This window comes from Hoplias malabaricus, chromosome X1 (genome assembly GCF_029633855.1).
Source record: "Hoplias malabaricus isolate fHopMal1 chromosome X1, fHopMal1.hap1, whole genome shotgun sequence".
Lineage (NCBI taxonomy): Eukaryota > Metazoa > Chordata > Actinopteri > Characiformes > Erythrinidae > Hoplias > Hoplias malabaricus.
In genome coordinates, this window is record NC_089818.1 from 16,822,769 (window position 1) to 16,839,014 (window position 16,246).

Here is a 16,246-nt window from a genome sequence, read left to right on the forward strand (position 1 = left end):
ACACTTCTTACATATATGGTCGGGTACCGCCCACTTCCGGGTCCCCATTAGGAATGATTTCATCTGGACAGAAGACATTTTCAGTGTAAAACATGGCAATTAATTTGATGGACAAGAAAGAAGATTATTTGCAGGGGATGCCATCTAAGGAGCTAAGAGCAAGTGCCGAGGAGCGAAAGTAAAGCACAAGGTAAGCACATAACCATTATAACCAGTTTTCAGAACTCAGATTTGGTTAGTTAGCTCTAATTAATCTTCAAGATCAGGTAGGCTCTGGACCCACCGCGACCCTGAACTGGATAAGCAGTTACAGATAATTAATGAATGAATAATGAATGAATAGTTAGCTATTTTTTACGACATTTTCCAACTAGCTAGCTTTAGTAATATTATGACTAATACTATATAGTAGCACACAAATCAATGTGAAGGGGTTTATGTAAATTAAAGAGCCACTGCAATATCTTTACCCTACAACATTGCCCTTGGTATATGGTTTAAGTGAGGGAGTGAAGACGAAGGGAGTAAAAAAAAAAGAAGAAAGTGAGGAGGGAGGGAGTGGACTGGGATTAAATAAACAAAAACAAACATCATACATTTAATTTAAAAAATAGTGCTTCATATTTTAGTGTTAGTTTAAATATAAACATTTGCAATTTAAACACATTTACAAACTTTTGATTTAAGTATTTAACAAGAAAAAAAATATATATATATTTTATATTTTTGTTATATTTTATATAATATATATATATATTTTTTCTTGTTAAATACTTAAATCAAAAGTCTGTAAATGTGTTTAAATTGCAAATGTTTACATTTAAACTAACACTAAAATATGAAACACTATTTTTCTGCGTGACTGCGGATTGTGTTGGAGGCTTTTAATTTGAATCAGCGCCGGACGCCGACTGTCCCTTCACAATTAACCAGGGAGCGAGTTAGAGTTCTAAACCTCCGTCAGAGCACAGCGGGGCGGTGAGGTGCTGAAAGGTGTCCAGTAAGTGTCCACTGCCTCTGTTAAATATACTACATAAAGAACAGTGGAGTATTTAGGCGCTGTTTAGAGCGGTATGACGCCTCATGGATTTAAAGGCCAGCCCTGCTCCGAGCTCGAGGCTGAAAATGGCGCCCTGTTAACTCGCTTTTTGTTCGAATTTTTCTGTTTAATACAAATTAAGGTGCAGTTATGTCGCGCCGTTTGAATAGTTAACACATAAAACTACAAACCTTTCCACGCTTACATTCAAAGAAATTAAACATAGAGCATATCAAGCATAGACATTTAAAGTAAGCTGTGCCAGTTTAAGGTGGAACGGAAGAATTCGAACCAAACGGGTTGATAGGACGCCATTTCAGCCTCGTGGTTTTATAAAGAAAAGCTGATATAAGTTCGCTTCAAGCAGCTATGGGCGATGAAACTGTGCTACCTTTAAAGCTAACGTTAGCTAGCATTGCGCAAGATATTTAAGTTTAGTTTCTGTTTTCTGAGTAGACAATGTTGATTATGTAAGTCAGTTTCAGTGTCATTTATTTCACTACGCTTTTAAGAGCAAGAACAGAAACTTCCATAGTTTATTTCACAGCTATATGCTGAATAGATAGTGACCCTGAAGTGTTTAAGGCGGACATGATAGATAAGTCAGGAGCTAGACTATACAGCCATTAAAGGACAGAGGTGTCAGACCCTCAGGGTATGATTTCCATGCTGCAAGGTAGACAACCCCATTGGTTTTTAATAACACAATATCATATGACTTTGATGATTTTGTTTTACATTTGATTCTCATCTGTTATTTAAAGGGGTTACAGTTGTTTTATGTTTCTATCTTTATAAGTAACGATGCCTGTAGAGGAGATGGATCATTTGGACGACTAGTTAATAATGGCCATGGACGTCCAAACTGCAGGATGAAGAAAATTGACCAGAATGGGAATGCACACCTTTGTTTTTTTTGCCGGGAATGACATTAAAGGAGGAGACGACGTCACTTATGACTATGGAGGTGAAGACTGCCCATGGCGAAAACAAGTATGTTGCATAGTACACAGTGTACCATATGGCTCAGTGTTGCACTATGTATTGAATGTATGAGACATTGTAGTTCAATGAATTAAAATTTGAAACTATTACAAATATACAGTTTAATTAATCTTACACTTTCAATTAAATGCACAATAAGAATAAAAATTAAGACACTTAAAAAAGAATTTCAATGAGGTGGTATAAGATTGTCTTAGGGGCTGATCACAGATTGCAACTTTAAGTGACACAGAGTTAAACAACAATCATCTAACACAGGAAACGCAACACAAACAGGGATTAGATCTGGGAACATCTGGCAACTGGACAAAGTGAACGCTGGTGTGGTTTGCTGCCACTGCTCGCCGGTAATTTTAAAACTTGTAGTTGTCTAGCTTAGCGGACTAAAGGACTTTGCGATTGTTCTTATCAGACAATATCAACCATCATCTTTTAACAAGATCAACGATTTACCCAACTCCATTGACTGGGGTATACGGACTATTTCTTACCTGTTCTGCTCGGGCCATCAAGACCCTCCTGCCTCTGCTCACCTGTCCAAGCTGCCCGACAATGTTAATCGGCAAGATTCATATTCGGTGCTTCTCTGGGCTCTTTTGGCATTGACTCATCAACCCTTGGTGGGTCTGCTGCACTACTGTTATCGAGCTTCTCCGGCTGCGTTTTCACCACCTGTCTGCACTTCTGCCGGCTTCATTACTGCCCCATCCGGACATAACTTGCCTGCCACGCCGGAGATATGTCCACCGCAGGGTCATATCAACTCTGAACTTCCTCCTCTCACTCATTCTTTCTCCTTCTTTCAGCTTCCTTCCACTTCAGAAATCTCAAATATCATCCGTAAGTCAAAGCCATCCACATGTCAGCTGGACCCTCTCCCCACATTTTTGGTTAAAGCTTGTCTTCCTTCTCTGGTCTCTCTCATCTCTGCCATCATCCACTCCTCTCTTTCCACTGGAACTGTTCCTCCATCCTTTAAAACTGCTGTAATTACTCCAATTCTTAAAAAAACCTGGTGCTGATCTTAACAATTTCAATCTCAAATTTACCCTTCATTTCCAAAAGTCTTGAGAAAATAGTAGGGTCTCAACTATATATTCTTCTATCTCAAAACAAACTGTATGAACAGTTCCAATCTGGCTTCCGCCCTCTCCATAGCACTGAAACTGCTCTCATAGAAATCACCAATGACCTCCTAATGGCAACTGATTCTGGTTTACTCTCCATCCTCATCCTCCTGGACCTGAGTGCAGCATTTGAAACTATCTGTCGCCCCACACTCAATAGACTATCCTCCATTGGTATCACTCAGATCCCTCTAAACTGGTTCAAATCATACCTCTCCAGCCGCACTCAGTACATCCAGCTTAAAACTTCCACGTCCCACCCTTCTCCTGTCACTTCAGGTGTGCTCTTCATCATTTATATTCTTCCGCTTGGTCATATTTCAATATCAATATGGCCAACGTCAATTTCCACTGTTACGCGGATGACACCCAGCTCTACCTGGCCTGTAAGCCCACTTCCAACCTCCCTCCCCCCTCCCTTACTGACTGCTTAATGGAAATAAAATCTTGGCTTTCCCTAAATTTACTTAAACTCAACAGCGAAACAGTGAAAACTGAGGTTCTTCTCATTGGTACTAAATCAACATTATCCAAAACTGACAGCTTTTCTCTTAACATTGACAATTGTTCTTTTCTCCCCTCCCCACAAGTAGAGAGTCTGGGTGTCATCCTCGACAGTACTCTTTCTTTTCAATCTCATATCAATAACATTACCCGGTCTGCCTATTTTCATCTCAGTAACATCAACCGTCTCCACCCCTCCCTTACTCCCCATACCACTGCCATCCTTGTCCACAGTCTTGTCACTTCCCGCCTTGATTACTGCAACTCCCTCCTTTTGGGTATTACCCACAAATCTCTTCATAAGCTTCAACTGGTCCAGAACTCAGTTGCCCGTATCATCACTAGAACCCCCTCCATCCACCACATCACTCCTGTTCTGCAACAGCTCCACTGGCTTCTGGTCAAGTTACGCATTGATTACAAGATCCTTCTGTTAACATTCAAGGCCATCCACAATCTGTCTCCACCGTATCTTTCCAATCTCCTCCATGTTGTAACTCCCTCTCGCACCCTCAGATCCTCCTCCATTCACTTGACTGTTCCCCCTGCCCGTCTCACTTCCATGGGAATTAGAGCTTTCAGCCGCTCTGCTCCCCAGCTTTGGAACAATTTACCCTCCAACATACGGAACATAAACTCACTCCCACAATTCAAGTCTTCACTCAAAACCCACCTGTTTTAAGATAGCATTTTCTTTAAAATGACTCAGTTGCATTGTTTATTTTTTCCCAATACTGTATACTTGTGTGTTTTTCGGTATTATTTATGTTTATTGTTTACTTTGTACTCTTAGTAAGGTGTCCTTGTGTGACAGAAAGGCACCTATGAAATAAAATGTATTATTATTATTATTAAACAGGAAATCAAAGTCACATATATTTTGAGAAGCTACTGAAGGTTTGGTTACACGTTAAAGAACACAGCAGTAATAATGACTTATTTATTTAATATCTTATATAAATAATAAAAAATAAAAAAATAAATTTACATGTTACAAATTATGGTGGAAAAGTCTTAGTGTTTACAGACTAAATTACACAATAAATACTGCATCATATTGCATAGAATTAAGTAAATACAATCCCTATAAAATCAGAAGGCAAATTATTTAAGAACAGTGTGTTCACAGGTAACTGAAGAAACAACTGCCACTGGAGATGTACATTTAAAGGCTTGGACTGATGAGCACAACATGAAAACTAAGCAGCAGGTACCAGTGTCCAACCAGGAGCTATTCGTAATCAGTAAAAGTTGTACTCAAATCTAAATTAATTTGAAAATTGATCTTAGATATGTTACTTGACCAAGTGGTAAGTTTATTTGCATGTTATGCATTATTGAGCTTGAATTGACCATGTTTTTGTGATGATATTTAGTGTGAATTATTACACTAGTCAGTTTACGGTATTGCACCTGGAAGGGTAAAGGTAGAGGAATGAGGATGGCAGATTTTATCCTCCACTGAGGCTATTTTCTTGGTAAATTGTCACTCTATTCTGGACACTTACGTCGTCCCCACAACACAATTTCCTTCAATCAGTGTGTGAGTAGAATCTATGAGAGCTATAACACAGAATCGGTCCTCTTAAGGTATCGTATTGATGTGTGAGACAGGTCCCCATAAGGAACCGTATTGTTGTGTGATGAAGGTCCCCACAAGGCCTGTTTTGTTCTCGAAGTGTGAATGCAGACAGAACTTGGCTTGACAGGACAATTTATTTAAATGATTATTTTAATTTTTGTCTCTGATGTCTGATCTAGGTTGCCAGGCAACTCATCTTAGATATGTTACATGACCAAGTAGTCAGTTTATTTGCATGTTATGCAGTATTGAGCTTGAATTGACCATGTGTTTCTTCTGTTTTTTGTATTTTAACATATTGTCCTTATGATATGTGTTTTCAGTCGACCAGTATTGCAGCTAATAACGTGGCAGAGGATGACTCCTGTCCCTCTCTCCACTCAGAGACCCAGATGCATGATGCTACTCATCCAAACAGCACTTCTTCAGCGGTACAATGAAGTTAGTCACTTCTGATATAATTTTACAGCCTGTCTTTGTCATGTTTTTGTTATTTTTGTTGTTTTTTAAGGCAGATAGAAAAAGGCAAGGAGCTTTTTGTGATGATTTTTAGTGTGAATTATTACACTAGTCAGTTTACGGTATTGCACCTGGAAGGGTAAAGGTAGAGGAATAAGGATGGCAGATTTTATCCTCCACTGAGGCTATTTTCTTGGTAAATTGTTACTCTATTCTGGACACTTACGTCGTCCCCACAACACACTTTCCTTCAATCAGTGTGTGAGTAGAATCTATGAGAGCTATAACACAGAATCGGTCCCCATAAGGAACCGTATTGTTGTGTGATGAAGGTCCCCACAAGGCCTGTTTTGTTCTCGAAGTGTGAATGCAGACAGAACTTGGCTTGACAGGACAATGTATTTTAATGATTATTTTAATTTTTGTCTCTGATGTCTGATCTAGGTTGCCAGGCAACTCATCTTAGATATGTTACATGACCAAGTGGTCAGTTTATTTGCATGTTATGCAGTATTGAGCTTGAATTGACCATGTGTTTCTTCTGTTTTTTGTATTTTAACATATTGTCCTTATGATATGTGTTTTCAGTCGACTGGCATTGCAGCTAATAACATGGCAGAGGATGACTCCTGTCCCTCTCTCCACTCCGAGACCAAAATGCATGATGCTACTCATCCAAACAGCAGCACTTCAGCGGTACAATGAAGTTAGTCACTTCTGATATAATTTTACAGCCTGTCTTTGTCATGTTTTTGTTATTTTTGTTGTTTTTTAAGGCAGATAGAAAAAGGCAAGAAGCTTTTTGTGATGATATTTAGTGTGAATTATTACACTAGTCAGTTTACGGTATTGCACCTGGAAGGGTAAAGGTAGAGGAATGAGGAGGGCAGATTTTATCCTCCACTGAGGCTATTTTCTTGGTAAATTGTCACTCTATTCTGGACACTTACGTCGTCCCCACAACACACTTTCCTTCAGTCAGTGTGTGGGTAGAATCTATGAGAGCTATAACACAGAATCGGTCCCCTTAAGGTATCGTATTGATGTGTGAGACAGGTCCCCATAAGGAACCGTATTGTTGTGTGATGAAGGTCCCCACAAGGCCTGTTTTGTTCTCGAAGTGTGAATGCAGGCAGTGACGCTACTGTTGCACACCCCGCCGCCTCCTGCTCACAAATAAAACTAGTCATCCTTTGCCTTCTCTCTGGTTATGTGGCCTTACTAAAAGCTTTCCATGAATCACCTGACCCAAGGCCTGGTCTTCCGCATTGTACTTGGCCAATCACATCCTTTAGATCTAATGAGCTCCTGGCTACCTGGACGGCCACTTTTGGATTCCACTTCCTTCCTGCTTTAATGATTTGCGCTGCTGCTTTTACCACTGCATCTTTCAATCCTGACAAAATCATCTCACGACTCACCTTAGCACATTTAAATTCTTCAACTAAACTTGAGTGGTAGCTCCAGTACCCCTCTCCCATACCATGCCACACTACTTAAACACTGCGGCATCCCTAGCCACTTGGCCACCTAATACGAAGCAGTAAGCCAAACTGCAGACACCACAATTTCAGCTTTCCTGTCAAACACAGCCTTCAGCAGTTCAGCTTTTAGTCCCACAACTTGTCCTGTATCGTTTAGCGCTGCACTATATCATCTACCTAAACTCTTTGCTGGTCTCTCGGTACTGTAGGCCTGACACTCAGTCCTTTGTGTCTAATCCAAAGCCACACTGACCTGTAGTCCTCTGTGTCTAATCCACAGTCAGACTGACTTGCACTCTTCTGTGTGTCTAATCCACAGCCATATTGGCCCACAGTCCTTCCTGTCCAGCCCATAGCCACACTGGCCCACATTCCTCTGTGTCTAATCCACAGCCATACTGACCTGCACTCTTCTGTGTGTCTAATCCACAGCCAGACTGACCTGCAGTCCTTCCTGTCCAGCCCATAGCCACACTGGCCCACATTCCTCTGTGTCTAATCCACAGCCATACTGACCTGTACTCTTCTGTGTGCTTAATTCAAAACAGTACAGATTCTCTCTGATCAGTGTCTAATCAACAGCCATACTGACCCATATTTCTCTGTTTCTAATTCACAGGTATACAGACATGCACTCCTGTGCCTAAATGTCAGCTGTGCTCACCTGCAGTCTTCCATGTGTTAATTCACATGTATACTGATCCATATTTCTCTTTGCATTTGATCAACATTGATACTCCATATTTTTTGCCATCTCTTATTCAACCATTATATCCAGCCACCAGTCTACAGTTCTATCTAGTCATATCTCTACAACTACTTGCAATTACAATTCTGATCTGACCTCTTTCAGGTACTGAAAGTCTCTTGGAAGAAGAAAACACTTTGGCAACAGACAGATGTACAGATAGCAGAAAGGACAATCTGTTCATCTCATCTTGTATTGTACCATCAAACTGTGAGAAGTGTTTATGGGCTGAACGTGACGCTCTTTAAAACCGAGGCTGGCAGAACCGGAAATTCTACCTTCATAATTCAATTACAGTCTACAAAAGGAAATTTCAGAATAAATAGTGTGGAGATCATGAAGTATCTGGTATGGCATTTATTTGTTTACATACACGTCGCAGAAACGCACACTGCACATTTCCTAACTTTTAAAAAGCATTTGGATTTTACTTCAAATAGTTTTTAATAATAATTAAAATACCATGCATTTAAATGTAGCACTTTTTTTTGCTGTTTGTTGTAAGAAGAATATCCTTTTATTTTTGCCAGGCACAGAGTTTAATTGTTGCTTCCAAATTTGAATTGAAAATTTGAAAATTAAAAGGTGAATTCTGCTATTTAAACGTGAGTTTAATGTGCTTAAGTTAAATTAGTTAGTAGTAGTTTTATTATAGTGTTAAGTGTCATGTGAGTAATGGTTAAAATCTGGTTTAAAAATATTAAATTTCAGAAACAGTTGTTCTCGCAGTAGAAAATAAAAGGTTTGCACATGGTGGAAACAATTTAGACAGTAATTCACTACTCTTTCAATGATTTATCTTTCAATAATATCTTTAATAGATGTATTCCTATTAAATCAGTATTAATCAAAGCAAATTCTGCAATGTGATTAAAATGATTACATGAGTGATGCATTCTATCACTAACACCATTTGCTGACTTCATGCTACATTTCTACAAATGACCAACTAAGCAACATGTAACTATTGTTGCAAATATTGCAAATTTTCTTTCAATTTACAATTTTTTAATATTAAATATTTAAAAAAATGTTTTCTGATGCATTTGATATTTGAACAATGCATTATTCTTAGCATTTGCTATCTTAAAGCATGTGAATTTTCATTAATAACATTTTGTTACAAGGTCCCCACAAGTCAAATGGAAATCTGTGTGAATTATGCAAATGATATGTATATGAGGTCCCCATCAGTTATGTTGACTTGATATTTTTGAGGTCCCCATTTAGCACGATCAGAACAGATCAGAGCAGATACTTCAACTTTTCTGAAGTTTAAAGTCGTGTATATGCTCACAAAGCTATAGTTAGTGTACCTGATTTTTTTCATACCCCTAGGACCTTTAGAAAGGGTGGTCCCCACAAGTGATGTTCAAAAAGCTGGTCCCCATCAACCATGGAAACCAGTATGTGTGTGTGTGTGTTTGTGTTTGTGTGTGTGTGTGTGTGTGTGTGTGTGTAAAAGCAATCTGAAGATTCAAAGACATACACTAAGGTGAAACCCAATAAAAGGAAGGTAAGAGCATTAATCTGCCTTTAAACTTTATTTAGTTTATCACTGAAACATTCAGAGACTGAGAAAGGTGTCTGACTTTATTGTATCGTGTTTTTTTCTGTTATTGTGGTTTTATGCATGTTTTTTGAGAAAAAGCCAGAATGATTCTATAAATTATCTTTGGCCTGTTTTACACTGAAAAACCATTAAAAAAGCACATTATTTCATATTATACCTAATTAAATATGTTGTGTTTTCAAAATAAACTAATTTAAATGCTACAACAGATTATAGAAAAAGGTTTGACAGCAAAGTGTTCACAACTTCAGAAATCTGCCTTTCTCTTCCACAACAGCTGAAATACATGCAGTAAATGACACCTTGTGGTAAATTGTTTCAGGTGTTGGTTTTGTGTTTCCTGCAAACCAATCTAAGCCTATGCAGCAGTATATAGATCTTGCTTGTCTTTTCTTGTGTTTCAGAATGTGTCACACATTCTCTTTTGGGAACAGATCAGTTTAAAAGAAGGCCAAGTCAGCCCCTGCACCTTCTTCTTTCACAGCTGTGGCTTTGAGCGTTGTCTTGTTGAAATGAGCATTGACGTCCTTAAAAAGATCTCTTCTAGGAGGCAGCAGTTTGCATCTTTTAGAATTAAAGTTAATGCTAGAACAAAGTTAATGCTAAAAAAAGAGTGGTTATATCCACTCTTAAAAACAATTCTTGTCCCTCTATACTCTCCCTAAAATGCCCTAATCACAGAGTGGATGCATGAAATGGTAGAAACTAAAACATGGATCTTTTGTTCACAAAGTCTGTGCAAATTTAAAAATTACTTTGTTCTTATTTTGAATTCTCCACCCAGTGCCAGCTTTTTCTGATTTACAGGTGTATGGTAGAGGACAGTAACTAGAATGAACTTTGATCCAGTTCTGATAGTAATTGCTCCTCACTGGCATCAGACTAAGAGCGGCATGGTGGTGCAGCAGGTAGTGACACAGTCACAGGTTGTGGGTTCAAGTCCTGCTCCGGGTGACTGTGTGTGAGGAGTTTGGTGTGTTCTCCGTGTCCGCATGGGTTTCTTCTGGGTGCTCTGTTTTCTTCCCACGATCCAAAAACACACGTTGGTAGGTGGACTGGGACTCATAAAAGTGTCTGTAGGTGTGAGTGAGTGGTCTACAGATTGTAGGATTGGGAAAGAGCAAGGCCAAGCAGTTAGTGAAGTACTGCTCTGTCTTAGCAGTTACAGGGAGCCTGTGATGTATATATGGAGAAGACAATGTTACCTCTATCCATGAGAAATGTGTATTGTGAATTTAATCATGAACTTTGTAAAGGTTTTGGATTTTACAAGTCAAATCCAAATTAAGTATTAAAATGTAACAGGATTCTGCAGTTGACACCTCAATAATGTATATGATTACTGAAACATTATCAGACTGACTTATCAATAGTAATAACTATCCACAGCCTTCATCTGCAGCAGCTCAGGAAACTGACTTTATCTACGTCAATGTAGTCTCAGCTTCCAAAAATACAACTGTAAGTGACTTTAATGTCATGAATTAGATTTCAGTTTAGATTTAAAGCAAGCAGAGAGATCCTTTTATTTCTAAAGCGTTTCCATTTTCCAACTCTCTCCAGCTGCCGGGGACGATGCAGTGATGTAAAAATCTGTAAGAGGTGAGTCAAAATACAGTATAATTTATTATCTGATGAGTTTATTACACTTTTTAGAATTGTTCTAAATGTTTCTGTTGTTTCTGTGCTTATTGCAGTTGTGCGTGGCTATATTTCTGAACAAAATATCAGACCACATCATTTGCAAAGAAGAAGGATGCTGCAGTTCAGTTCAAACAAATCAAAGAATTCATCACAAAACACCAAAAAAAACATGTAATTTCACAGCTTTAATAGAAGTATTCACATCACAATGTACAGTGAAGTGGATGTAAAGATTACTATGATATACCCATGTGTAGTTTTCATATATTAAAGTAAATATGTGCATTGGTGAATACATTAATTCATCACATATTTTAGGAGAGCCCATAGTCATCACCTTCTATTCCTTCTGACCACTGCAGGGACTTGAAACAGTTTTCTGTAAATGGCCCATTGCCTCTGTTCTGCAACTCTAGTTTTAAATTCTGTGAGCTTTGTGCATTTCTCGTTTTTTAACACTTGCTTTTAAAATAATTAATAAAATATTATTAACATATTTATTCAGTACTTGAGGCTTTTTAAATGCTAAGTTTAACATATTTGGGGAAAGTTGTGCTGTTTCACAGCCCATATTTAGTGCTTTAAATGTTACATTAAACAAAGTTTAACATTAAGTGTGTAAATGTGTAGAAGTGTGCTTTCTATTCCTCCTGAGATGTGAACACAGTGAGTGCCAAACTCAACAACTGAAATACTATCATTTACATAAAGCTTCTCTGCTCTTTACCTACTGCAACCAGCAACTACACAGCTGTTAAGGGAAGTGCAGCTGAATTCAGAAAAACAGAGAGATTTGAAATAGAGGTGAGGTGCAAAAGAGCAAAATATAAGTAACAGTACAAGCAGGTTTTGATGGCTGTTGATTTGGCTCGATGTTGTTGTGTCCAGCTGCTGCTATTCTGGAGATTTCCACACTCAGGTACAAACACCTCAGAGAACACTACATTAAGAACATTTGTTGTTCACAAGTTAATGTGCTCCCAGCATCACAATGTTTTTAAATTTCTGTGAGAAAACCAGCAGTAATTTAGTGAGTGGAGCAGGGGCATTTTCCCCTTTTTAGCTTCATTTAACACAGAGACCAAAATAAACATAGCACAAAAAGTAATTTGTGTTTAGTAGATTATCTCTTTATTGAAACAATGCTTCTTGGCAATGACTCTGACACCGTTGAAAAGCCTGTTAATTTCCCTAAATGGAGCCACATTTGTAAGGAACATGCGTTTGTGGGATGAGCAGTAGAGCTGAGTATGGGTTGCGCCCATGAACAATTTGCCAAATCTTCTCTGCCAAAATCGCCAAAAATCGTATTAGTTACACATAGGTTGTTTGCCACTTTTTTACCCTATTTGTCCTATAATAGAGATCCCAGAAGACCACCAAGGAGCGAGTATTATTTTGGTGGCGGGGGCGCTGCCCTCGTAAAGATTTCTTTCAAGAGGCTACTCAGAGGCTGGGCTGACTGCTATGCTGTCTTTGTCCACTAGAGGGAGACACAGGTCTACTCCCCAGTAATTGCGTTCATCACCCAACACCTGATCATTTCCCTATTTAAGGGCTGCTTACAACCGCTTTCGTGCTTAGCCTTGGTTGCCTACAAAGACTGTCATTTTGAGAAGGTAACTTTAGTACGGTCTCTTTAGCCTCTTTTCTTACACTCCCAGTGCCTTTTCTCTTGGGGAGATTTGGGCGCAACCCGCACACTCAGCTCTACTGCTCATCCCACAAATGCATGTACCTTACAAATGTGGCACAATTTAAAAAGGGAAATTAACAGGCTTTCCAACGTTATCAGATTTATTGCCAAGAAGCTTTGTTACAACAAAGAAATAATCTACCAATCACAAATTCCCTTACCTTTTGTTCTTTGTTCGTGGTCCTGTAATGAATGTGTCACAATGCGGTGGGATGGAACTCAGGTTTTTAAAACTGAGGCAAATCGTAAGCCACCACCCAGAGGCAATAATTAGTGTAGAACAGACTGTAAGTTTCAAATAGAACTAAATACTACGTGTGGATGTGTTAAAGTGAGCCAGAAAGCTGCACTACTCAAAATTTCAGACACATGCAACTAACTAGATGAGACGTAAAACTGCGGAGAAAGCAAACTGACTGGATCAAAACCAGACAGCAAAAGAGAAATAAAACTCTTTAAAGACCTACTTTCACAAACAAAAGTCCAGGCTATTAAATAATATACACTCTTTGTTTAATTTTTGGTTTTGTTATCTTCCCAAGAGAGAAAAGGCGCTAGGAGTGTAAAACAAAAAGTTACCTCCCAAAATTACAGTCTTTGTAGGCAACAAAAGCACGATAACGATTGTAAGAAGCTCTCAAATAAGGCAGTGATCAGGTGTTGGGTGATGAACGCAATTACTGGGGAGTAAACCTTTGCCTCTCTCTAGTGGCCAAAGACAGCATAGCAGTCATCACAGCCCCTGAGTAGCCTCTTGAAAGCGATCTTGACACCAAAATCACACCCGATCTGTGGTGGACTTGTGGGGTCACTGCTATTGGGAAAATAGGGTAAAAAGTGGCAAACACCTATGAGTGACTAAAGGTCCTGTGTGATCAGTTAAGCTGAGAGTATGGACAGAGTGCAGAAACAGGAATGTGTTCATAAATTTATGACTGATTGGTGAAAGACTGCTCTCTATTAAGATCAAATTTATTTAATTTCACTGTACGAACATGATGAGACGTTGTGTGATAGTCTGTAGATTGTTATTGAGTTACATAAATAGAGTATATATATTTATAGTCATTTACACAGTACTTTGTTAAAAACAGTAACAGGACAACACACACACACACACATTATACTTTCATCATGACAAATCTCATGTTTCAAACTATTAAACCTCCAGTTTAATTTGCTCACCTCATGTATTCTGCCACTGTGACTCTATTGGTGACAGAACTGCTTTACAGATACTTCTTTTTAGAAAATGTGTTATGACGTCCCTCTGTAGATCACTGTAATACCAAATAATAATAATAATAATAATAATATTCATTCATTCATTCATTCATTCATTCATTCAGGGCGGCACGGTGGCGCAGCAGGTAGTGTCGCAGTCAGACAGCTCCAGGGGCCTGGAGGTTGTGGGTTCGATTCCAGCTCCGGGTGACTGTCTGTGAGGAGTTGGTGTGTTGTCCGCGTGGGTTTCCTCCGGGTGCTCCGGTTTCCTCCCACAGTCCAAAAACACATGTTGCAGGTGGATTGGCGACTCGAAAGTGTCCGTAGGTGTGAGTGAATGTGTGTGTGTCTGTGTTGCCCTGTGAAGGACTGGCGTCCCCTCCAGGGTGTATTCCTGCCTTGCGCCCGATGATTCCAGGTAGGCTCTGGACCCCCCGCGACCCTAAAATTGGATAAGCGGTTACAGATAATGGATGGATTCATTCATTCATTCATTATCTGTAAGCGCTTATCCATTTCGGGGTCGCGGTGGGTCCAGAGCCTACCTGGAATCATTGGGCGCAAGGCAGGAATACACCCTGGAGGGGGCGCCAGTCCTTCACAGGGCAACACAGACACACACACTCACATTCACTCACACCTGCGGACACTTTTGAGTCGCCAATCTACCTACCAACGTGTGTTTTTGGACTGTGGGAGGAAACCGGAGCACCCAGAGGAAACCCACGCAGACACGGGGAGAACACACCAACTCCTCACAGACAGTCATAATAGTAATAAATTTCAACATGAGAAAAAATATTTTTGCAGGAGTGTACAAAGGGGAACCAGGCTTGTGCAGAAATATGTAAATTAAGAAGTACAATCTACAACCCTCCAGTAGCTTTATTCACACTTCTTTTACTATTAACCCTTTATTTATTTGTAAAACCACATCAGTGTCATTTCACAGTGAAGAGTATGGGTCTGTTAGACTGAAGCAACACTGCAATAAAATGTTTATGAAGCACATTTAAATCAGTGAAAGACTGAAAAAAAACTGCTTCAGAACTATATCAGAGGAATAAACTGGTCATAACTGAGCAAACACATTTCACCCTCGTCCTAAATGTTATTATTCAGTATCCACTCTGCACCCTGGAGCAGGTGAGTTAATCAAAGTGTATTTAAAGCAGTGAGAGAGTGAAGAACACACCTCCAGTGCACAGGAATGATGCAGCATTGATCTTACCTGAGATGTAGAGGAAGAACACAGAGAGAATTAAAGAACTCCTGAAGGAGTAAATGTGCATCTGCCTGTTAGTGTCTCCAGAGAGAAATACTTTCTCAATGAGTGAAATATCATATTCTGATTGAAGCAGCTCTATTTCAGAGCTCTTCCTCATTTCAGCACTTGCTGCTACTGACTGTGGATCAGTGCAGGGTTGTACTTTTTTCAACTCCAAATTACTTTGCAGCTGCAACGGTTCCAACTCACCAACAGGGGGCAGCAGCAGACTATAAAACACTGAGGTACAAAAAGATTCAGGTTGTTTTAAGTCATAGAACAGAAATGTTTGCTAGTCCCCCTGTCCTTCCCCTCATTTCTTACTCTCCCTCTCTATAACCAGAGAATTGTTGAGGAATCGAGGAAACGAGCCCCGTGTCTTGAAATTCTTCTTAAAGTCTACACTTTGATAACATCAGCACCATAAAAACCTATATAGAAAAGGACAAACAAAGTATTTACATGTTAATACCTCTCCCTTCGCAATGTCAAAAGGTTGTAAACAAAAATGACTTTCCTTCTTAAAGGGTTTTGTGTAATAGATCTGTGCTGATCCTGGGTCATTGTCGCTCTCAGTGAAGGCTGCACTAACGGCCGATAGAGGGCACTCAAGGGCGTTTGACTGGAAAAGAGAAATGAGACAAACTGCAGCACTGTGATCCAGCAATGACTGTAATAACACACACACACACACACACACACACACACACACAAACCAGAACATAAAGCTTGGTTGAGCCATGTGCTCGTGGTTGACCACCCTCTCTGTTGTGAACACAGTTAGGTAAAACTGAAATGTGTAACTTTTTTTGGGCAGTGTACACTGATGTGTCCTTCACTGGAAGCTCCTCCAGTGTTCAGACTCCGTACTTAGGAACAGGGAAACAGCATAAA

The 16,246-nt window shown here is 39.4% G+C and overlaps 1 protein-coding gene across 3 annotated transcripts; it reads left to right on the forward strand.

The window, feature by feature from the left end:
• Window positions 1-862: 862 nt before the first annotated feature.
• Window positions 863-11,684, forward strand: LOC136675330 (uncharacterized). Of its 3 annotated transcripts, XM_066651818.1 has the most exons (10): window positions 863-1,000; window positions 1,839-2,032; window positions 4,805-4,885; window positions 5,581-5,688; window positions 6,305-6,412; window positions 8,054-8,296; window positions 9,414-9,464; window positions 10,911-10,982; window positions 11,085-11,123; window positions 11,219-11,684. In XM_066651818.1, exons 2-9 carry the CDS (start codon window positions 1,931-1,933, stop codon window positions 11,103-11,105), a joined length of 786 nt encoding a protein of 261 aa, XP_066507915.1. In that variant the 5' UTR covers window positions 863-1,000; window positions 1,839-1,930; the 3' UTR covers window positions 11,106-11,123; window positions 11,219-11,684. The 3 variants fall into 3 exon arrangements, 2 of the variants coding, with proteins under 2 accessions (XP_066507915.1, XP_066507916.1); XR_010796169.1 differs by lacking the exon at window positions 11,219-11,684 and having other exon boundaries at window positions 9,287-9,464; window positions 11,085-11,110; XM_066651819.1 differs by lacking the exon at window positions 863-1,000 and having other exon boundaries at window positions 1,906-2,032; window positions 4,794-4,885.
• Window positions 11,685-16,246: the final 4,562 nt, after the last annotated feature.